The following is a 14,686-nucleotide window of genomic DNA, read 5'->3' as shown; positions in this document are numbered from 1 at the left end:
TTATGATTTCCTAATGAACTTCTATTACTTCCTCTAAGAATTCAAAAATTTCTTAAACAATTAAATATAATTTTTCTTGCTGTCATACACAGTTCACTTTAATTGCAAGAAATGTTAACAACTTGCACTGTAAATTATTTTTCAGGTAAAAAGAAATGTTTCCTGGGAGATAAGTTCTCGCTGGAATTACGGAATTAAAAATGAAAATTTGTGCTTTGTAAAAAAAGAACTCGTGAAATTTGCGCAGAAAAACTCTTTTAATAAGTGAGCATACAAATATTTCTGTCTGTAAAAATTACCATTTATGTAATAATTAGAGTTAATTACAAACGGATCTAGTATTTTTCAAAAATAAAAGAAAATAAAAAATAACTACGCACTTTATTCCGCATTTTAGAATAAGGAAAAGAAAATGTGTAAAAGCTCTTCCCAATGGATTAACAACAACATTAATACAACATCTGCAAAAGCAACTTGCTCCGAGCACCCTCATGGGAGGCTACCATAACATCCCAATATTTGCTTATTTGGTAAATTTTGCTGACCACTCAGGAAATTTTGAAATAATATTGCAAAAATGAGATTTTTCTTAATTAAAAAAAATTTTTTTTACAGGGTGGCGACAGGAACTGTGAAAAAAAGTTCCCTGACTTTTCCCTGATTCAGTTCACTAAATTTCCCTGATTTACGTTACCAATGATAATGGTTTTCTTTCTTTGCTCTACTTGAAATCCATTGTATGTATTAAATGCAGTATTTTAAACGTTTTAAGTTGCGTAAAGTTGTTGAACTAAAAATATATTTTAAAAAGATGCTCCTTTTTTAATAAAATGGTTAAAAAGAAATAAAAAAAGGCCAATTTTTTTTTTAGGGGGGGGGGGAGGAACCTACAAAACAGTATATTTAATTTTTATACATGGAAAGATTATAGAAAATCAAAAAAATAAATACTTTACTTACAGAAACCACTTAGCATAAGAATTTTAAGAAACTATTTAAATTACTCTTAAAAATATATGTGCATTTATGACAGAACTAAAAAGTAATTGAAATTATTTTGAACTAAGTTTTCAAACAGTATAATAATTGTTGCAAGAATAACAAGTAATAGTGAAAGAATAGAAGTAATGTAGTTACTCTTATATAACTAATTGACATATTTATGCAAAACAGATGAAACCATTTGACATCCATTCATTGGGAGCTTTTTCTCTAATCAAGAACATAGGTTTTAATGAATGGATACAGCATTTTAACAATAAAAAAATAAAGATATTTACTTAAGTACACAAGTTAACTCTATTTCAAATGATTTCGGTATGTAATGAAAAAAAAACCTTAGATTGCTTTTGTAACGAACAACTTCGAAATGAAAAAAAAAAAAGCAATTTAGTTAATTTTAAAATATATAAAAGAAAAATACAACTTAGTTATAAAATTAAAGAATTACTTAAGTCTGAAGAAAAGAAAACCTTTATAATCTGCGGTGACAACAAATAGTATAACGGCAAAAAACGAAGTTTTTTTTATTGAAAGTTCAATTTTAGCAATTAAGTAAAAAACACGAAGAAGTAATAACTTTTAAGCTTTTATAGTATCAATTCAAAAACCAAAGATTTCTTCTTGAAATCATGATTACAGTACTTAATTACTTCGAGACAATGGAATAAAGGCAAAGGAGCTAAGGCATTAACGAAGGCTTCCTCTTTGCCTGTATGGTTGTTTATTTTACGTAGCATTGAAAGCGTAAAAGGAAATTTCAAGCTAGGTAAAATAAACACCCTATCCGACACAGAAGCAACCTTAGGAAGTTCATCCTCTGGTTAATAAGTAAGATTCAATACTTTGACGTTGAGGAAAAAAGATGCACAAATATGCGGCAGTGTATAATCGCACCTCATTAATTTTACTTTTTTTTTTTTGAACAGATAATTGGTGTAAAATGCGTAGGGAATTAGAGTACTTAATTTTGTAAAGGAAAAAAAAAATTTTTTTCTTCATAAAAGCAATTTTCCCTGATTTTTTGTTATTTTTTCAAAATTCCCTGATATTTCCCTGATTAATAAAGTTCCCTGATCTCCCTGATCTGTCGCCACCCTGTTTTAAATGATAACTAATCAGTGTTGCTAGATTGAGGGAAATTCCCCCATTTTGGGAAAATCTGGTGATCTCTGGGAAAATTTTGGGGAAATGAGTTTTGAGGGGAATTTTTTGGGGGAAAATTTTTTTCTTGGAAAACCTGGGGAAAGAAAAACCTCGGGGGAAAAAAGAATTTTTTTCGTATTGAGATTCACGACAAGAAATAGTAGTTACATTGTTTGTATCAAACAGCGTTGGTTTGGCTGATCAACTTTATGGAATTCGCATTTCGCATTATGTGGAATATTATGCTGCGGAATTCGCATTAATGTTCTGCGTAAGCAACTAGTTGATACGTGAAACAGGCAAAATAAGTGTGATGAAGAATGTTTTTGGACAAATATATACAAAAATCATAGTTTAAATGTACATACAGAAGCAGAGTAGCAAATGCAAGTTGAAAAAAAACATTTAGCTATTTCTTATCTTTCGGTCAGGCGCTTGTATTTATGACTAGTGGCCTCCGCACGGCTTTGCCAGCAGTAGAAAATTAAAAGGTGTTTCAATTCCCATGTATATTTACAAATAATGCAAGATGAATTTCTCGCCAATTGGCTTGCCCACATTACGGTTCCACGTTATGATAGCTGGCTAATTTACTCGTCATCTTATGATAATTTCGCTCGGGAAAATGCTCTTAAAATTGGAATAGAAAAAACAAAATCCAATTTTCGAAAAATCGCTTTGAGTTGCACACCTCTATGCTACAAACTAATTTTGTGCCAAATTTCATGAAAATCGGCGTAACGGTCTAGGCGCTATGCGCGTCACAGAGATCCTGACAGACAGAGATAGTTGGAGAGATTTTCAGCTTTATTATTAGTAAAGAAGATAAAGTCAAAGAAGACAAAAAAAAAAAGTGAAAATGGAAAGAAAAAAAGTTGGGGAATTTTATAAAAAAATTGGCTATTTGGGGGGAAAAAAATTTCAGGAGACAAAAATACTAAAGAAAATCTATTTATTTTATGAAAATATTAGTGGAAAAATAATTTTTGAATTTGGGGAATTTTGATAGAAAACATCGATTTTGGGGAAAAGTAGGAAGGGAATTGGGGAAATCTGGGTTTGACCATCTGGCAACACTGTAACTAATATTCCTCTCCATTAAATGTTTTTGGTTGCACGATATGTGTGCATGGTTATACTTTTCGGTAAAATTGGAATATACTTAGGCAAATTAAAGAGTGTTGCACTCCCAAATTTTTTTGTTTAGGATGCCCGTATCTCCTACAAAACCTGGGGCTCGATCTAGTGCTCAGTAACAGCTACAGGTCTGTACTGAATCATATTCAAAAAAATATATATATACAGTAGAACCTCTCAATAAGGGACACTAAGCGGACCAAACATTTTGTCCCTTAAATAGAGGTGTCCCTTATTCGGAGGTGGATGAATGGATGCATGCCATGTACTTAGTAGCATAGTATCACAATAAACATAACACTAACAATTAATACTTATAATTAAATACTGAAAATGTTTCTTATATGCTAAATGAAATTCACAGTTATTCAAATTTCTAAGTTGATATTATTTCATTAATTAAAATGTAATCAAAAATTTTGTAATGGCTAAGTTTTGTAGCATACAGAAAAAATTTTGAAGTAATTCATTATATATATTGCATATGTTATGTAAATTACAATGTAATACTGTATGAATTACAATTAATGTTCAAATTTTAAGTTTTGAATACAAAGTTGCTGTGCACTCTCCGTCGGACCTGAACCTACTTGAATAAATGGTTGAGAGGGCAAATTATGCATGTTAATTTCAGCAAGTTTTTTTTTACAATACATTGCTTGTTTCCTTCACATATGCTTAAGTCAAACTTAACTCAAAATATATTTTGGGAGGAAAAGGGAAACTTGAATTCTAGTAAATTCACTATTTCTTATGCGCTAATAAATTATTTTTTGCATTTTTTTGGCTTTGTGACTGTCCCTTAAACAGAGTGTCCCTTAACTAGAGGTAAATACATGGAAGTCCCTATTCAAAGGGACTGGGACCAGAAAAAATGTCCCTTAAATAGAGGTGTCCCTTATTCGGAGGTGTCCCTTAATAGAGGTTCTACTGTATATATATATGGATGGATGCCCTAGTTGCCAAATCTTTTAACTCAACTTTTAAAAAAAATCTTCATTTCTGCTTTAATAGTGCTTAATCAATGCTTAGCTTGTGAATTTATATTAAAGTTTTGGTTCAGTACATTTCTGACCATGTGACGGCAGAAAATGTAACATGAGGTCCCATTTACTCCTATGTATAACACAATTGTTTTCATAACTTTTCTCTACTTTTTGTTTTATAGAGTAAATCGATTTGGCAAGTGAGGCATCCATATATTGGTCATTTTGTGGATATTAAATAATAAGCAAAAACACTTACAAACGTTTGGAGAGGTTTCCTTCTTCTTGGGACTGGAATGATTCAATGTTTTACCAACTGCTTTACAAGGATGTCCATGCATGTCAAAAGAAGTTCGAAATTTCATCATGCAGAGACCACACTGAAATAAAGGTTGTGCGCTTCTTTTGCCATTAATCTTTTTCTTATATGGTGCTTTTGAAGACTTGAGTTGTGAAACACTCTTTTTCTTTGAAGTGACAACTGTTCTAAGATCAACATGAGAGGCAGGGATAGTCTTTGCTTTCTTTACTGGGCGTTGACTTCCAGGTGAATATGTACTACTTGATACACTTCCATTTAATTGTTTCGTAGTCCCCAGATCATCGTCAAAACCATCCATACTGTACAATTCTTCCAGTTCATCTTGAAAGGGCATAATTCTTTTCTGCACGTGTTTTGCATTATATAACAAATTCTTTTTGTACTTAGTTCGAAGGTATTTCATTTTATTTCGCACATTTTCTGGAGTTGTGTTGTACCCAATCATATTCATGTCACGGGAGACTTCTTCTAACAGTTTTCTTTTTGGATAATTATTTTCTTTTGCATTTTTAAGATAAGTCTTGTGTAGGTCAATCAAAGACCTGGTTTCATCCTCTCCCCAAACTAAGAAAGAAACAAAAAGGAGCTGTAAATTTTAAATAATTTATCATATTCAAAAACATCATTTTCTACAAATTCAGTCTAAACTTAAATAAACATAATTATGGAGAGAAAAAAAAAAGAGAAAATTATTAAGATTATATAATTAACATTTTGATGTGCATTAAAATGTCATTTGTTTGAAGATGTTTTTGAATAACTTAAACCTCTAATGAATAAAACAATCATACAAGATAAAAGAAAAAGCAATTAAGACTGAGACAAAATATTGTATCAGAAAAATACAGCAAAAGGAACTTAATCTTAATACAGTCAAACCTCGTTAACACTAACAGGATAGGGACAGCAAAATATTTCGTGTTAACCAAATTTTGCCTTAACCAATTTCGAAGTTTACCGGATTTTGTGTAAGCAGACAAGGTTTTTTTTTTGTTTTTGTTTTTGTGTCTCAGAAAATATGGGAACCTAAGTACCTTTGTACAAAAGTGTACACCCAAGCATCAAAATTTATAGTTTAAGTAAGAAACACAAATAATTCGAAACAGATAAAGGCTATTCGAATCATTTCTCTACAACAGTACATTTTCAAACATCTGATTTTTCCTTGATCTCAAAACTAGATTTTCCCTGCATTTTTGACAGGTAAAAAAACACTTTTTCGCTTTTAGACTTTAAACCTCTACATCGGCAGAACAGGTGTCCCGGATTAGACATTTTTTTAACGATGAAATTTAAAATGTAGGTTTGTCAGCCACTTGGTGAAGATTTCACCATTCATCCAAGCTTTTTTACTGTAAGCAGTCTACAGGTAAAGTTCGTACTTTCTTGAAGCAACTTGGTTTTCCCATTTTCCTACACACTGAGAGGAATTTTTTTCGACTTTCAAAAGTAATTTCATGTAAAAGTATGGGGATGTTCTTTTTTTTAAGACCTTAAAATTGTCTTTGTCTTATGCGGGATTTCGTCTAAATCTTCATGTTAAGTGACTGATTTAACACTAATTTGTAGCTTTATCTGACAGGGAATAGCATTCACATTTATTTCGCGCTAAGTGAGTTCGTGTTAACAAGATTCGACTGTAAATTAAAAATGATCCATATCAAACAAGATTACTCAACTGGTTTTTAAAAAGAAATTCTGTTAAACGGATCAAATTTCAATTAACAAATCCTTCAGGATGTTTTAAATACAATCTGTATCTAATGTGAAGTGCCTGTGAAGTCTAAAATTAAGAGAATTACAACAAAAATTGATATTTATTTTACATGTTTTCTTTTAGCTTACTTTAACTGCTGATAGCTGACCTTTTGCAAGTGCTAATATATTCATAATTTCAAGAATGAGAATAAATGATCCAAAAACTTTTTTAATCACTCTTGAAATAAACACAGTGACCATAAATTAAATTTTAGAGATTATAAAACATATTCAAAAGAGCGATTAAAAAATAACAATATGCATGCTAATATTCCGCACCCATAATTACATCTCAATAATAGGCGCTATTTCAAAGTATACATTATGAAAACTAATTGCTAACTACTCTGGTTCAAAATAAATAACTAAAAGCTGCTGCCTCAAGACTTAAATTTAAATTTTAAGAGGTTTGTACTCCAACATTTATTTGTGAAAGAATCAAATTTTTAGGCGGCGCTAAAAGCAGCAAATTGATTTTACTACATCAACCTTTTGTGTGCTTTCATATTTTGAAATTTCTTGTTCTTGCTTTGCTTTACTCAACTTCATCATAATTCCTAGCAACGGTTACCCCCCCCCCTCCCTCCCTAAATGTGCTACAATGTACACATACTCTAAACTTTAATAAACATTTGGTATTCTCATGATTTCATTATGAATGGGTTTTGAATTTTCTACATACAACCTTCTGCCGAGACTATTTTCAAGGAGGAAAGCTAAAGGATTTTCAGCAGGAATCCAGTCATCCTAACTTCATTTTTAGCTCATATTTTAAGACTTTCATCAAAAAATATTTTTAAATGTATTATTTTTCAAAACCATGTGTCAATTATTCGAAGCAATAGACTGTCATTAGGGATGATTATTGAAAACTCATTAGTAAAAAATTAACATTTATTTTAAAAACTTGATACAAATGGAAAAATATTGCTCCCGTAAAGAAACTTTAACTAGGTCTAATTCAACTTGAAACCCAAATTAAAATCAATTTTCTTGACTTTGCAAGGTAGATACATAAAAACTTTCCAAAATATTGTTAAAATTTTTTTGGAAATTTCATTTTTAAAACATGAGAAACAATAAGATGAATATACCTTTGAGCTAAAAAGTAAAAGTAATCTGCAATTTTGTGCTTTTTGATTTTGTTATTTCTTATTTTATGAGAAACATTCTTACAGTTGATGCAGAAGAAAAAAAAGTTAGGTTTACCAATTTAAACTTTTCCCCTAACAATTTAATTCGAAAAATCAAATGATTGATCCCCAGTAGAAATCTAAATGTAAGAACATACCTCAATTTCAGTCCTCACACTTTGAATCTGAATGATAACAAAGTTGATAAGTGGCAAACAGAATGTTTTAAGTTTAGGGTGCCTCAAGAGTTTTTAAAGAACTATCACAATTATGTCAAAGATAAATGCTTTCCCAAGATGTATTTTGCGAAAAAGATATAGCCCTCAATTTGTATTTGTACTTTTGAAGAGATGAAAAGATTTTACTAGTATACTGTAACCAGAGATACTGCTAGGATTGTGTTGTCTTATGTCTTGGTGTGCAATTGTGTTAAATCAAAGTATGGACTGAAGCTGAAACACCAAGATAAAGACAAAGAAATGTTTTGTTCTCCATAATTCGTATTTAATATTAAGTCTAAGATCAACAAATGTATTTGATTGACAAATTGAATCAATAACAAGTTCAATGAAGATAAAAACATTTTTACATTAAAAAATAAGAGTAACAAAGTAAGCTTGAATTTCAATCAATAATGGTATCTTAAACTGTAGGTAAACTTAGCAAAGAAAACTTATAAAGGATGAAAATTAAATTGAATTTTAATGTAGAATGAAAGGATATCTTACCTGAGAAATATAATGGAAGCAATAGCCACTTCTGAGAAGTAAAGAAAGCATGCAGATGTCAAGTGTTCACAAAATCACCATTCAAATCATGATGATTTTGTTAGCTTCCAATGTAAGAACTTAAGTAAGAAGAAAAATGTGATTTCCTTGTTTTACAGAATAAAATAAAACAATTTCGCATTTTAAAAACAAGATATTAAGTTTTGGAATTGACGTAACAAGAAACGTTAAATATGTTTCAAATAAATGAATTTGACACAGAAGAGAAGAAAAGTGTACCATTATTAGAATGAAATTATAGCAGTGATATTTTTATACAGATTAATAAGAACTGATATTGTGCTGAAATGAAATTTTAGAAAACCTAAACAAGAAAAGGAATTAAATAATCAATTCAAAAACTCGTTATGTTTTGAATACCAGTGATGTGCAGCCAGCCCAAGCCTGTTTGGATCGGCGCTGTAAAATATGTTTCTTTGCTGTCGCCTCTCACTGGATAGAAGCTAGGGTGACGTGGGTTGTCATGGCAACAACCCTTCATTTCTGTTTCTTCTTGGTTTAGGCTTATTGAATTCTTTTGGTTTGCTGTTAGCCATATGAGAGAAATGTGCACGCGGGATCTCGGTCGAGTTACTCACAGGTTTTACTCATTTTGAGGAGCAGAAAACGTATACCATAGTCATACATCTTGTCCTTAATGAGCATAAAAATAACAAATTATTATTTTTAAACATGTTTCTTTAGGATTGCAGTTTGCTTGGGAAAACTGCATGTGATTGTCGAATAAAAAATTAGTTAGTTCCAAATACCTCAACACAAAAATGACTGTTGCCCTGTGTAATCAGAGGATGTTGCTTTTTATCGGTGTGCAATGTGCGGATCGATACAATAAATGAATCATATTTACAACATTGGAAATCCTTTAAAAAAAAAAAAAAAAAAAAACTAGTCCTGCGAACCAGTGATTGTGAAGATATACTAGTCCACTAAAAGTGAAATGTAGTTTAATGAAAAATATGTTTAGATGCATCAATTTCTCATCATTTAGTTTGCATGATATAACTTTTTATAAAATCTTCAGTATAGCATAGAAAAATTTACCCTAAATGTAATTATAAGAGATGAATCGATGTAAAGCATTAATACATTAAGTCAATTTATAACTGCTATTTTTTAAATGTAAAATAAGTAGTAAAACAAAAGCAAAAAAGAAAGAAACATTTGGATATTAAATTTTGCAGTATTTTAATTTCTTAAGTTTTACACCATATGAAATATTAAAAGTTTAAAAATAACGTATTTAAAATTAATTATTTTAATCCTTTGCACTTAAGAACAAAAAATATCTGGCAACATTTGAATTTCATTCCTCAGTTTCAACAATGATAAAATTATCACTTATCGAAGAGACTCAATGATAATTTGTAAATAAACTTTAAGAAACTTGGGTTTGTAATTGTATGCTAGGTTAATGCAAGATTCTTCATTTATTACATAACATGATTATCCATGATTATCAGTTATCAAATCATATACCAGGAAAGAAATTATCATACATGCAGAATTGCAGATAAACCAGAAACCAAATTAGACATTAACTATGTTAATTTGTGTCTGCTTTTGCAATGATTTACCTACTTTGTTTTTTTATTACTAAATTGACAATTATACTTTAAATGTTGATTTACACTTAAAAGTTCAGTATTTATGTTCAATAGGCTTTCATTGTGCACTAGTGAGAAAGTCAAAAGAATTAGCGTTAATCAAAAGTGCATGCTAAAAGATTGCTGTATAGCAAAATGCTAATTTACACATGACATGTTGTATCAAAGAAATGTAAAAAAAGCTGCAAGTACAATGTTTTCAACAAGTAATAGCTAAATGTTTGATAATTTTGAACATTTCAAATTTAAAAAAATAATTAAGGGGGGGGGGAGTTCTTAGTTTTCTAGATGATGCTGTCCCATACTGTAGCTAGTAGTAGCCATTATTGAAATAAAAGCCACTCTTTTCACTCAAAGGGGTAAATAAATATTTTCAATTGCTGAAATTAGAAAACCTAAATACTTTAACTAATGAAGGTAATAATATTAGGATTTAATTTTTACTAAAAAGGGGAAAGAACCTGATACTCTTCAGAATGTATTCATACAACTTTGGTATGAAACTTAGCAGAAATCTTTAAAAAAAAAAAAAAAAAAAAAAAAAAAAAAACAAGTACAGGAATGAAGTTTCCTTGTGTCTAGGATAACACTCAGAACCAGAAAGTGTGATTTCACCCTATAGCAGACAACAAGAATATAGTTAAATTCATCAGGTACGACTTAATGATCAAATCCGACAAAAGCCTTATGAACTCTTTCTTACCAAGTGACTTTTAAAAGTTTTCATACAACTGCAGAGTGGAATGTAAACACAACAGCATGTAGATGCATACTTTTAAGCTGGAAAATAAATCTTACCACTACCCAAAATGATTAGAAAAATGTTCCGATCTTTGTATGGTAAAATATTGAAACTGAACTATAAGCAAAGGCTTTACTTTGCCAAATGCATGTAATTTTAAAAGTACAAGGTATCTAAACAATCTTTGACACATTTAAAAAACTTATAGAAAAACAACAAATTATCGTATGAATATGCGGTTTGAGCCATAATACTTCACAGGGTCACGAATTTTTTTGTGTTCATTTGTGTCAAATTATGTAGCATTGCAGATCTGAAAATGTGAATTACCCCAGTAGGCTTAATTGTGTCTGCGGTTCATGCTCGCTAGAATAGGGGATAAACCTGAGTTTTGATTTGATGTGGTTTGAGCAACAAACGGCACACAGATTCAACTCTAGTAGTGAAAGGTATTGCCTTCTGCTTAATACAATGATTAAACACCTCACATTAGGCTTTTTTTTTCTTATTGTGATGGTACATCACCATCTGTAAACACAGTTTGGAAGTGTTTTCCCTTCCTCTTTTTTACAATGTCATAAAAACTACATGGACTTGTGAAGTATTCTTGTGCAAACCGCATATTCATATGACAATACAATGTTGCTTTTATTCAAATTTCTTAAATGTGGCAGGGACTTTTCAATTTTCATTTGGCAGCAGAATAAAAAATATTTCATTTTCGCTTACTTTCTGTCAACATTAGTACAACATCTTAAGAGTCATACACATCAGTAGAGCATTAACTATACCGTAACACAGCTGCACTCTGTGGCTTGTTCTTGCAGATGTTTCGTGGAATATCGGGGATTTGGAGATCTTTTGCCACTAAACATTTGTGAGAACATAACGCAAAAGTCACCTATATTATGACATGGATAGTGTTCGAATGATGCTTATTCAAAAACAAATGTGATAACCAGCAACAGGTTCTGGATCCAGCTAGGCTGGTCGTAGTCAGTTTATTAGTCCCCAATGAAGATCAATGGCCCTCTAAAGGCTCTCTAACCCCTTGCTCATTACCGCCTTTTTTGGTAAGTTGGTCCAAGTGCACACAACCCTACTAAAGTAATTTTTCAAACTTCTAGGTTAGCCTCAGATTTGAATAGCTTAAAACAATGATCCTTCCTGCTTTCCGTACAAAAATTTAACCTATTAATATCTTTCATTTTGATAAATTTAACCAACGGAATCATGTTCCCTCTGACTTTTCTTTGCTCCAGACTATGCATATTAAGTCTTTTTAAGTCTGGTAGCATAATCTAAATGTTGCCATACAAGTATAAGCAGCCTTTTTTGAACCCTTTCCAATTGATTGAAAATGTATGAGAACATTTAGAAGAATAAGATTAAGCAAACTTCTAGTAATAAGATAACAACAGTAAAGTTGATGAGTTATGTTGATTCTTGAAAAAATGTTGATGGTCCTGGCATAAAAAGTGCAACACAAGAAATTAGTCATTAAAATATTTTAAAATGTTGCATTTATCTTCCATGTTTTTTCATACCAAATACAAAAGAACATAAGTAGTTAGATGATTGGAAATTATTTGTCTAATGCAGACCAAAATACACCACATGCTGGGGACTGATCAATTTCACTAAGACAGAGGTTCCCAAACTTCAGACCTCCGCGGACCCCTTCCAAAAAAATTATCAACTCTCCCCCCCCCCCCCCGGTATGCATGCAAAAAAAAAAAAAAAAAAAAAGACACAGTTAAATCTTTTTTTTCCCACTATATTTTTGCACCTTTTTTCCTTTAAATTTATCTATTCATTATTTTGTACATTTTTCAAAGATCTTCATTCTTACATTAGTATTTTGAGCTATAGAAGTAAAATTCTATTTGAAAATCAGTTAGGAATAAAAATGTTTTACAGTTTGCTCTTGATATCTCGAAAACCTTGATGTGACCAAAAATTATTTTTCCCCTCGATTTTGCGCAGTTATCTAACGTTATTTTTCATTCTTATGTCAAAGAGTTTTTAACCAAAACCTTGATATGTTGAATATTTTTAGAATTTTTTAGGAAAAAATGCAATTTATTGCCTCGAAGCAACTCAAGGAATGTTTTCAAAAATTTCTCACATCCTTCATAGTTTCTATCAGAGTTTAGGACTGATTCAGAAAAGTTTATCTACTGTCACTTTCATTCTAGAGCTCGTACATGTCAGAAAATGTTCGTCGTGAGAAGTCCAAAAAAACCTAAAACTTTTCGCCCCCTTTTCACGCCATTTTGTCGGACTTTTTGACCTTATTTCCATCTCTATGAAAAGGGGAGGGGAAAGGAAAACCCTCTTAGAGCCATAGGGGATGGTGCAATCCTTTGTCCCACTTCTTTTGTTTCGGAGCACTCGAAACTCATTGAAACTGTTCTGCAGCTCGGTAATCCAAAATCTTTGATAAGTTTAGTTGTGGTAAATCACTACATTTTGCTACTTCACTAAAGCCTTATTTTGAATTGTTTTTTTTCTATTACATTTGGCTCACTTAAAAAAATAATATTTTTGTTATTGTACTTATTTTTTTCAACTTTCACTACATGTTTCCACTTATTTTTGACTATAGTGACTAATTTTTGGAATATTATTTTATTATAATTATGGCCTTATTACCTTGAAAACTCTTTTTTTTTTTTTTTTTTACCGTCCCTTCGACTTCGTAAAAATTGAATTCAAGGCCCAACATACTACCGAAGAAAGTCTTGCAACAAACACAAAAATCATCGCTATATATTTTTTTATTTCAATGAAAGCTACGTAAACACGTTAGTATTTTGTATCATTTCCGGTATTTACATTGGAAGTCGAATAGACATTGCATTTAGAAAGTAGTGCAAGAAAATGTCGACAACTGTAAAAGAAAAAAAAAAGAAAGCTATGTCAGCATGTTTTAAACGTTTACGCAATTTGTGTCAAAAAACAGGATAAGAAAATTGAGGAGAAAAACTTCATACGAACAACATTACAAAATTACACTTTGTTGTGAGATCGATAGCTATCTTAGAAATTGCTCGATTTACATTTCGTCTCAGTTCGAGAAACTTTTGAAACAACAGTCATAATTTGTTTCGTTTCAATTCTTGTTAATTTATTCTCATTTTTTCAGGATTCCCATAAAGTACCCGTTACTTTTCGAAAATGACAAGTGCATACATTAATTTGAGCTAAGGGATATCAGTAATTAATTACCTTTCGTATGCTTTTGATTGCCGCTACTGTCTATCTGGGTATTACTAGAATCAGGTGTTTCACCTTGGTCCGGGATATCTGAACTATCTTCAATTTCCTTTTTGATAGTTATTTCTTCCACAACACCAGCCATAGCATCCAAATAATTTACACACACATACAGAATTAGAATTAAAAAGGAAGAAATTTAAAGCCGAGACGACTCTTAATGGAGTTGAGTTGACTAGTGCTGCTAGTTTGGCCTTAAAAATCAACAAAACGAATTTTAGGGCCTGTAAGCTATCACGTGATAAATTTAGTGCTGGTGGAATCTGTTACCCGAACTTGGAAATACTTGGCTTGGAAATAACCGAGCTTTTTGGGAAAGGAATCTTGAATGAAAGTTTCCTAGGCATGGAAATTTTGAAGCCTTCAATTTGAAGGGTTCTGATAAATACACTGGCCTAAAAAGGTAAGGTACAACATGTTTTTCGAAGCTCACCATAAAAAAATGGCAGTAACAATAAAAATGTGTAGTTTGAATGAATGATAATAACAAAGACCATTTGTAAAAAACGATAGCTACCACATTTATTTTATAGAAAAGAACATATCTTTATGAATGAGAAAAAAATATGCTAATATCAAGCTTTCGTACTTTTGTGTGTAAAGTTGTGTTGATTTTCAACTGTTCTTGGCAGTTTCGGTAACAAAATAGTCAATAGAGTTAAGAAAATGTCTCGGAGACGTCGTTTACCCGATTCGTTAAGGTAGTGGGTAGTTAGATGGATGGAAATGGGATTGTCGCAGGCTGATGCTGCTTGACGTCTCAATGTGTCTCGTTGTCTCGTAGTGTTGTTC

At 31.2% G+C, this 14,686-nt stretch overlaps 1 protein-coding gene across 1 annotated transcript in view; it reads right to left on the bottom strand.

Moving 5' to 3' along the window:
- The window catches only part of LOC129222030 (autophagy protein 12-like), a 32,413-nt gene extending 18,354 nt beyond the window's left edge, over positions 1–14,059 (bottom strand). Inside the window, exon 1 of the mRNA XM_054856447.1 lies at positions 13,847–14,059. Within this exon, the coding sequence (XP_054712422.1) occupies positions 13,847–13,979 (133 nt within the window). The 5' untranslated portion in view covers positions 13,980–14,059. The remainder of the gene's footprint in view (positions 1–13,846) is intronic.
- Between the last annotated feature and the right edge of the window lie 627 nt (positions 14,060–14,686).

This window comes from Uloborus diversus, chromosome 5, assembly GCF_026930045.1.
Source record: "Uloborus diversus isolate 005 chromosome 5, Udiv.v.3.1, whole genome shotgun sequence".
Lineage (NCBI taxonomy): Eukaryota > Metazoa > Arthropoda > Arachnida > Araneae > Uloboridae > Uloborus > Uloborus diversus.
This window is presented reverse-complemented; position numbering and strand designations above follow the sequence as displayed.